General features: G+C 40.9%; 1 protein-coding gene across 1 annotated transcript in view; it reads left to right on the forward strand.

Moving 5' to 3' along the window:
- The first annotated feature begins 1355 nt into the window (after positions 1 to 1355).
- The window catches only part of rcc1l (RCC1 like), a 21707-nt gene continuing 12944 nt past the window's right edge, over positions 1356 to 10118 (forward strand). The window contains exons 1-8 of the mRNA XM_049591262.1: positions 1356 to 1532; positions 2368 to 2653; positions 2853 to 2982; positions 5292 to 5420; positions 7564 to 7630; positions 9207 to 9258; positions 9544 to 9628; positions 10056 to 10118. The exon at positions 10056 to 10118 is cut by the window's right edge and continues 119 nt beyond it. Coding sequence (XP_049447219.1) covers positions 2369 to 2653; positions 2853 to 2982; positions 5292 to 5420; positions 7564 to 7630; positions 9207 to 9258; positions 9544 to 9628; positions 10056 to 10118 — 811 coding nt within the window. The 5' untranslated portion in view covers positions 1356 to 1532; position 2368. The remainder of the gene's footprint in view (positions 1533 to 2367; positions 2654 to 2852; positions 2983 to 5291; positions 5421 to 7563; positions 7631 to 9206; positions 9259 to 9543; positions 9629 to 10055) is intronic.

The following is a 10118-nucleotide window of genomic DNA, read 5'->3' on the forward strand; positions in this document are numbered from 1 at the left end:
CTGTAAATGATCTGGAGTAACTTGGTCGTGATTTCTGGCAAGAAACATCACTGTTGAGTTTATCAAAGTCTTATCAGCTCACCCTTTTTTCCTCTTTAAAGCCTTGTGGGTAACCTGTGAGGGTGTGACGTGTGCTTCTTGGTGTATACGGAGGGGATCATCTCTCTCAAGGTGTCATGGTGAAGATGGCAGACGGCAAACAGTGATGATAGTCAGTAAAAAACAAAAAATGTTTGTTGTTCTGTGGTGAAGACTGCAGTAAAGCCATTGTTGGTGAATGGCACCTGAACGAACGCCTATGAAGCGAAGGTTATGTGCTCACTGTACAGTCCTGCAGCATTAACCCACTTCCAGAGTCGCCCTAATCTGACACAAGAGTAGATTATTGGTCAGTCGTGGACACTTAAAGAACCTCTACTGTACTTCAAGCTCACGGTTAGTTTCATCCAAATATGGAAGTTTGTTTACAGTTTACACTGTGGTATTTGTTTATCTAAATTCTGACTGTAAGCAATCCTTTGACCCTGTAGTAGCCAACCTTCCTGATTTTGAGATTATTAAGAAAAATTGGGCGTAGCATTAGTTCAGGCAGGACACAATGTCAAGTTCAGCTCACACCCCAGCTACATTGGCTGATCTCAGGCAACCCAAACAACTGATGTAGCAGCTGATTGATGGAAGGGAGTCAGCTGATCTGATAGATCACATGATTCCTTTCTATGCAACCAATTAGCAAATCTCATTCAGGGCGCCCTATTTAAACTGCTCTGGCCTGCCTACTGTTGCTGCTTCCTCTGTAAGCTGCTTTGCAACGTGCCTCCACCCAGCTCCTCCTTTTCATGCTGTGTCTGACTTATCAGTGTCATCTCTTTTTGTCAGTGATGCTGCTCTGTTCTGTTCTGTTCCGGGGGGTCTTTGCTACTGCTCTCACTGCTTTAGGTTTTCTATGTAGGCGCATGGAAGGGCAGGGAGGTGAGGTTCTCTGTGAGATCTTCTGTGTGTGAAACATCCATCGAAACGATAAAGAATAGATCAATCCATGATAAAGTGATTATTAGTTAATAGTCCAAAATGAGCTCCACTTCAACAGACTACTACAAGATCCTACTTTTACATTAATGTCAGAGTAATAATAATCTAGATCACTTTTTGTCTACATTTACTACTTAAAGTACATTTTTCTGTTCATACTGTCAAACTATTACTCAAATAACACTTTTATTTCAGGACTTTTATTTGTGAGAGTATTTTTAGTGTGGTATCAGCATATACACTCCGGTTCAGCGGGTGGCGCAATGCTTTTCTAATGTGAACAATGTTGATAGTCAGAGGAAATAAGAACCGTAGAAGAAGAGTAGCTGTTTCCTCTTCCCGGGTTAACTAGGTTAGCCGAAGATAAATAAACACGCTACAATGACATTGACATACATAATTAGCATTTCTGCTGTTTCCCGTCACTTTCTGAATATCTCAAATTAGCTCTTCATCCCTTTGAACACATCATAAAACCTCCGTAATCACAGGAAGCAAAGGTAAGTTCACACGAGCATGAGGAAAAGCGGAGAGAACACGCCGCGAAACTCCGCTCACATTAGTAATAATTTAATATTCGCGTGAATACTATCAAAAATCTACTTGTATTAAAATATTGTAAGTTGTCTAAAACGAATGTTCATGAGCCGCTTTCTCATTCGGCGTTAATTACATACATCAAACATCACATTTTTGGATAATTTTAACCTATATTGGAGTCGTCGGTGTTTGCCTTAACGCTAACTTTAACGGTTAACTGTCACTACTGGGCCCGTCGGCGATGAAGTAGTTAACAGGTGTCATTTAATTAAAATGTAGAGCTGCTTAACAGACCAGCATCAAGCCGAATTTACCAGTAGACATTGACCATTCTTCAAAGACATTAAAGTCTCCTAATATGTATGGCTTTATTTTCAACGTGATGAGGGTAGCATTATTTGTGCGAATAAGTGAACGAAATTTGGCACAGTTAGATTTCCTCATCATCACCTAATACGCACAGTTGTACGGTTGCAGCTAATAAATCTAAAGATTTATTTATGTAGGATCTATTTTTCAATGTTATGTTATACTGTGTTATTATTGCTGCAGGATGCTCACAAACATTTTTACAATTTGTTGCACACTGGTTTAAGTCTTAATGAACAACAGCTGTAATAGTATATAACAAGGACAGTTATAAAGAAGTAGTAGTGCAGTTTGTTCAGATACATTTAATGTTAAATCTGAAATCCTGAAAATAATCCCTCTCCATAAAATTGTATGTTTAAAATGGGCTTCTCATGTCATTACACCCCAAACTAGTGATATAGTGATGTCTGTCTCTTTCTGCAGGATGGCTCTTTCCTGTGTGCGACTGTGCACTCGACACATGAGCAAAGGGCTTCAAGTCTGTGGGTATGCGACACTCAGTAAAGCATCCAGACCTCAGGAGAAAACCAGCAGCGGTCCAGTTTTTCAGTACGTCGGCGAGCACAAAAAGCCCAGCCACAAAGTGTTTGTGTGGGGCTTCAGTTTCACTGGTGCTCTGGGTATCCCCAGCTTTGTGGTGCCAGACAGCGGCAGGAAGAAGCCCTGCAAATATCAGCTGACTCCTTACCGGCTGGAGACTGCAGAGCAGGTGATGATCAGCTCTGCTGAGCTTCATGTGGAGCCTTTTAAGGTTTTGGCTCTTGATAATGTCCGTGTCAGTGACAAGTGTGAAGTGTAATTGAAATCAACATGTTTGATGCATATTTGGTGAAATCTTCTACTGTAGCCCAGAAGACTCGTAGGGACGTGTTAAAATATATGTATTTAAGACTGAACTCTCCTTCTAGATCTCCTCTGCTGCTTGTGGTTACGGCTTCACTCTCATTGCCTCTCCGACCAAAGATGTGATCAAACTGTGGGGCATGGGCCTGAACAAGGACTCTCAGCTGGGCTTCCAACGCACACAACACAGCCGCCGTAAGATAAAAACAAAAATACTGCTTACCACCACAAAGGAGAGCGAATATTGGATTTACATTAACCAGTTAGACAAAAGACAGCTCTATGAATGCAAGTGTTGCTCTGAGTCTGCTGGATGTGTGTGTGTGTTAAAATTCATGCTGCTTTCAGACCTATGTCAGAACTTTGCAGTCTCAACTTGCTTGAATGGTACTTTAAAATAAAGTAGTCCATAAAGTTAGGAAGATTATTTTTCATGGTTACCTTAAATCAGGTTTTTCAGTGAGCCATTTTATTTGTTAAATCAGTTGACATGCCATTGTAGTGACAATAGCTGGTAATCAATGTACACTCAACAGTTTCTGGAGCTCATAAGCAGCCAGACATACTGTGTCCTTAGAACAGATGGACAAAGAAAAAGTACCACCTACTGTACAAAAACACAAATCTCAACAATGGAAAGGCTAAGCAAATGTCACATCACACACTGGATTTTAGCTCCCAAAATGTTATTAACTTAAAAAAAAAAAGCAAAGCAACGTTTTGACTCTGTTGAGTCTTCTTCAGGGAAATTGCCAACATGACAAAGAGAGGGGCACCAAACTGTTACATCATGAAGACCTCGTGTGTACAGTTCATGGTAGGACATCACCACAGCCTGAAAAAAATAGCAAAAAGTCACATTAATCAACAAAAAAAGGCTGATTGTAAAAAAAAAACCAGATTCCTGAAAAAGAGAGTTACAGCATGCCAAGACAATACTATACAAATTTAATAAGACTTATGGGCCTATTTTACACCCTGCACAAAGTGCCGCACAGCACAGCACAACTGTGACTTCTACTTTCAGACCAACGCAGGTGTCATTTCCATGACCAGTACCCACGTTGTGTACGGAGCAAATGCACTAGCATCCATCTGTGCGCCCATGAACGTGTAGGTCTTAAAATTAGAAATTACGTGATTGCACCACTGACCAACAGAAACCTGGTCTAGAGTCAGAATGGTGCAGTGTTTTCCTGCTATTTAAAGGGCGCATTATTCAGATAGTAAGATGTGCCAACATGGGTGGGTTCAAATCGTGCGTACACTCCCTTGTTACACACACAGGGACGTGTGGAGAGGTGAAATAAAACATCAATGAGAAACGTTTTAATTACATCCTGTAAAATGTGAATAAAGCAAAAAGCAGAGCTGCTGTCTGAATCCACTTCAAGGCCCTGATCACACAAAAAGTGTTTTAGCAGCTGGAGGCGGCCTTTTGTAATTGTTTTTAATGAGAATGAAGCTTTTTGGGAGCTGTTTTTGTGTCGCTACATGCTTTGAGTTTCTGTCGGAGCGCCCTGGACTCCTTGAGTTGATGAAACTTCAACTCAGAGTGGAAAAGTGCCCCATGTCATCTTTGCTTTTTTCCCCTTTGTCGAATCTGACGATTTTAGAGGCAGGCCTTCTGTGGAGTCACTCGGCAGGACCACTGGACTCCCTGTAGCTTGCATTTATTTTTGATATGTTGGGCCCGACGACAGACAGCAGGATGTCAAACTGCCCCCGAGTCATCCTAAAATATGCCTGGAAATGGCCATCGTGGAGGAGAAGCCCCTGGACCAACTGGTGGTACTCCCCATGATCCACCCTCTTTTTTAGGGTCTCATGTACCCACACAGATCTCTGTTTCCCTGTACCCAACAAACTATTTACTGACAGCCTCTCACCCTCAACCAGAGCTACAGACAGTACCCTCTGCCTCAATGTTTTAGGACCTAGATACTGATCACTGTGAAATGAATAAAAATAATAAGACACAGTAGATTGATTGCACGGGAAGGTTAGGGTAAGGGGGTGATGACATGGTTGCCTGGCAACAGATTACGTCCAGTTTAACTAGCGTAAGTGGAGATGGACATGTCCTAAATGCACTTTAGACCATGCTTTATAGATCCTTTAAATAGAGTGCCAAAGTTTTAAACGATATAGTGATGACTACCTTTTTCCTGACTTCTTTTTTCAGGCACTAATGATGTATTTTTCTCGATTATGTGCCAAGTAGCTATCATGAATTTGGAATTCAACAATATGGTGTCTTCATAAACCTTGTTTTTTTATCATGTCGACCATCTGCCGGATGACATTTTTCAGTCAAATAATAGTTTTTGGGAGCTAAAATCCAGACTGCAGACACTGTATTACTTCTTTGTTTCATTGAGTCTGTTCACCTGAAGCTGGCCCAAATACAGGAGAAGGTTATTGGGAATTACCACATCGATAATGTCAGTGTAACATGTACCCTGCCTGACATCGTCTCATTTTCTGATACCCTGTCACTGTAGATCAGAGCTATGACTTCGTGTTGGAGCCATCCCCGGTGGCTCTGCCTCTCGCCCAGCCTCTGCAGACCAGAGTGGTTCAGGTTGCATGTGGCCGTGCTCACTCTCTGATCCTCACCGATCAAGAGGGAGGTAAGACACTCACACTTCACTGCACCAGCCCCACAGTTAACTGCTGTACATGTTGTTCAACATCGAGCCATAAATCACTGGAGGCTTTTTAGAGGAGACGTGGCAGCAGAGAGTTGTGGGAAGAGAAAGAACACCTGGTATTGTGTTGTTACCAACCACCTGTCACACTGTGTGTCCTTTTAACATCCTCCATCTACCACTCACTGTTAATGAATGATTATCAGGCAGCTGTTGAATCTCTTCTTAAAAGACCAGTTAGACTGTTCAGTAAAACAGAATACAGAGGGGGGGGTTGCCTTTATTTAATAGGAGAAATATAACATGAAAGGGACAGAGAGAATTTAAGAGTTTTGCATTCCTGAGTGTTTTAGGTCTTAACATATTGTTTTTAGTGTGTACTTTGCTGTTAGACATTAAATTGCTAGATTTTTGGCTGTAGTACTGCTCTTCAAAAGAGAACGATGAGTCATGGCTCACATGCAGTGCAGTCTAGAGCTAAAACAATTAGTTCATCTACAAAAAAAACAATTGTCAAAACTGCAGTTCCTGGATTGGCCACTAGAGGTGCCCAAAGCTAGTAAACCCCACAGACCCCCATGTTAAAATGCCCAACTTTACAGTAGAAATAAACATGTTTACAGTCTTGTACAAAAACAGATTTTGGTCTTTATGACAAATTTCAACATTCATGACAAGTATATGTTGAATTATTTTTTATATAACTCACCAGTTCACATTTTATTAAGGCCCAAAGTAAGGCATATTTAAGGATGGAGCCGCTTGACAGACTGTCTGTGAGGTGTCACCGCAGTCTGTAGCCACTTTTACACTGCCTGTTCAAAGCAGGAATGTCATGCCGATATGCCGCCTCGCTGTTCTGTATATAAGCAATGATTTCAAAAAATAGGGGACTGAGTGGTCTCGTCTCTGAGCAGGAACGGAGGTAGTAACAGTCCTGAAATGAAGTCTTTGTAAAACGTTAAGCCAGACAGACGAAACCTAATTTTATTTTCAACAAGTTCAGTTCAGTCTCACAGTGCAGTCCCAACATCCTCAGTTGTAAGGAAAATACACAATGGGTAAAAAAGAGATGTTCTTGTGTTACATGATGCTGTCTAAAGACACGCACTGGAGCGGATTGATGCCACCATCATTTGATTCTGTGTAAAAATGAAAAGGTGGCATGAAGAACTGTGTAGCTGCCCAATAGCATGGGCCTCTGAGTCAGATCCACCCCTCACTCCTCCATAGTGCCACCCTCTCGACGAAATATGGTCCAAATACTCCCCCCCAAAAAAACAGTATGGCGACGGCGGGAATTCCAAATTAAAAGTTTCAAACAGCAATCTACAAACCAATGCGTGACATTACCGTAACTACATGTTACTTTATACAGTCTATGGCGTTTACTCCCACCTTGCTCAGGTGAGGTAAGGCCTTAATAAAAAGTTAGCAGCTAGGTGCGAAACTGTAAGCAGCAGGCATTCAAGAGACACAGTGCTGAGAAAATGTAAATATAGTGAGCGCTTCACGCCAAATGAGACTGAATCTGGGGTCGGCTTTTACTTATGAACAGTAAGCAACAACAGTATACGTTTTAAGGTGTACATGTTCTACCTGGCATGTAACTATATAATTGCCATATTTCTGACTGTAGTTTGTTCTGATGAGGGAGAACGGCTCGTATCGTTGCTGACCTATAGTGTGACTTTAACTTTTAACAGAACAGTCAGATGTAGTCAGTGTGAATAACAGGAAGTGACTGTTGGAAATGAAGCTGTTTCTTATAGCACTTATTAATCAACTCATTCCTTTGGGGCAAAACCTCTCTTCCCACTACAAATGTTATCTGAAGGGGAATAAAACTAATAAAAATGTAATTGTGTTTTTTATCATCCAAAGGTTGCTTCGGGGCTTTGACTTTTTAATAATATAATATTAAATATATTTTATAATAATACAGCCTTGCAGCATGCATATGATGATAAAACCTTTACATTTCACTTAAATAGATAAAGGTTAGGTGGGTTTATCAAACTGGTGCTCAGTTGGCATATTCAGGAGTTTAAAAATCTGCTTCACAAACTGAGTGAAACTTAAAGTCTCATACCCTCATCCCGTTTTTCTTTGTTTTCTCTAATAGTTTTCAGTATGGGCAACAATGCGTACGGCCAGTGTGGAAGACGGATAGTTGAAGACGAAGTTTACAGGTTTGTCTTGAAGAATTTTGCACACACAAACACAGCCTATAAATATTTCAAGATCTTTCTTTTTTTCTACTAAGATCATGGTTTTCCTGTTACTGGGAAACATTTTCAGTCTGTCAAATGCTCCATCTCCCAGACACACCAAACTGACTTCAGAGAACTAGCAGAGATGAAGGCCCCACTGCTGCGTAGCCTGACGTCACTATGTCTCGGCCAAAAAGTTGCACATGAACGTGTCACAGACACTACAGCTGACGGCCAACTAATCATCATTCAAAAAGGGAAACCAGAAGACGTCTTGACGCTAGTTAGCCTGTTAGCACATTAACAACACAATCCAATGTTAAAAGAACAGAGCACCACGAAACGTTTCTGCTATAGAGCTCATTGACTCAAGAAAAAAAACCTTATCACAAATAGCAAGTTTGTTTTGGTCTCACTTCCTCTCGACTTAAGCTCTTTGTTTACTTTCCTCAGTTCCGTTTCTCTTCTCATGTGCTGAGCTGAACTGCCAGTCAGAGTGGTTTCATTCACCAGTGGGCTACGTCGTCGTTGCTTTGGTCTGAATCAGAGACTAGTTTTATTACAAAGTTGTATAATTGCCTAGAGTTGGTTCATGTTCTCACGGCAGCATTAACAAACGGACCAGATCAAATACCTTGTGTGAGAAAGCTGCTCTTGATTGGTCAGAATTTCCATGTGGGAAAAATCCAGGAAGTAAACCAAACATTGAAGAAGAGTACACTTGCAAGATAAATGTGACACTTTCTAATGTCACAATGGAGGGACAACTACGCAGGTTGATTTTAGCGCTGCTCATCGTGGACTATATTGCTGTCATTGTTCATTTTAGTCAAACCATACAGTTTGAAAACGAGGCGCGGCTCCAACTAGAAAACAATGTTTTGATGCATTGGATGTGCTGAATGTGCATATTAAGGCAGTACAGGAGGAGGTGCACATTAATAATCCTCCAGGACTGTAACATGCTCATGTTTAACCCAAACTATGTGTCATGTGACTGCAGTTGGTTCAGATCCAGGTCGGAACACGTTCTCATCACAAACAAACCGCACTAAGGGGGCAAACGAACTTGAGTTTGATCGAACCAAACCAAACAGGGCAGGTGTGAAAGCAACCTGAAAGAACATTTGACCTTTAATAAGGTCTAATTTTGGTACCTGTAGTTCTGGCGATGATTTCTGTGGATCATGATATTGACAGAAATGCTGTAAGAAAGATGTTTCAGGATTATTGACAAAGCTCCTCAAACATTAAGACAAAGTTTGTCTTCATTTCATTCAAACCTCCATTTAAAGGTCCAAAATATACCTCAACTTAAGGGCAAAGGGATATTCTTGAGCTTGGGAACTTCCCTACTCCTGAGGCTTGAACTTAAATTTTGAAAAGAATAATTTGCTTCTTCAGCTGTTTGCATTTGATTTTTATTTATTTATTTATTTATTTTTAATCTGAGATTTATTTTCTTTAGAGAGAAGGATGATGTGACCTCTCTTGAAGACGCTGCTGTCCTCCAGTGATGGATCACTTATTTTTTTTTTGTCTCCTGTTCAAACAGTGGCAGTCACATCATTCACAAGATAGAAGGCTTCGGCAGCAGGGTCACACAGGTGAGTGCAGCCTTTGTGTGAGCTGTGATGACAGCATGTCTTATCCCAGCCTCCAAACCTTCAGGTGCACTCACACCCAGATCGAGTCCAGATTTTCTGAGAACTCCTTTCAGTAAACAGCTGATTCCTCTTCCTACCAGTCCATTTTTAATAAGCTAGTTTCAGTCTGAACATGTACACATGTAACTGTAAGGTGATTGGATTTCATGACGTGTGTTGTGTGCATTTGCTTGATTGCTAAATGTAAAGTCTTTTAATTTAAAGGGATTTTTTGTTTGTCTCCAGGTGGCATGTGGACAGGATCACAGCCTCTTCCTCACTGAGAAAGGAAAAGTGTTTGCATGTGGATGGGGTGCAGATGGACAGACAGGTGGGTCGGTGCCACTCGGACAAACAGCAGTCAGTCCTCTTAACTTAAAGCACCAGATAAAAAATGTGTTTCTGCTACAGAGACAAAGTTGAATAACCACTAACTACATTAAGTAAAAACATTGTAAAACCAACTCAAACTACTTGTGCAGCATAATCTGCGTCTTAGATCAATATAACCTTAATGCAGTTAATCACACGATTAATCACATGAATGTTCTGAACATAAATAACTCATCAAAGACAAAGATTTACTCTGTGCTCTGCCCACGTGTTCATTCTTTTATTAAAGTTATTGATTTTACTCATTGTTTTATTTGTGTAAAGACCTTAATTTGTCTATAATCTGAATCTATTTTAGATTAGATTTTCGATTTTAAAACTGAGGATTTATTTGTATTTATGCATCATTCCTCTTCGTCTTACAGGTCTGGGACACCACAACATCAGCTCCAGTCCTGTGGAGGTGGGAGGGGATCTGGCCGGGGTGG

The sequence above is a fragment of the Epinephelus fuscoguttatus genome, linkage group LG12 (genome assembly GCF_011397635.1).
Source record: "Epinephelus fuscoguttatus linkage group LG12, E.fuscoguttatus.final_Chr_v1".
Classification (NCBI taxonomy): Eukaryota; Metazoa; Chordata; class Actinopteri; order Perciformes; family Serranidae; genus Epinephelus; species Epinephelus fuscoguttatus.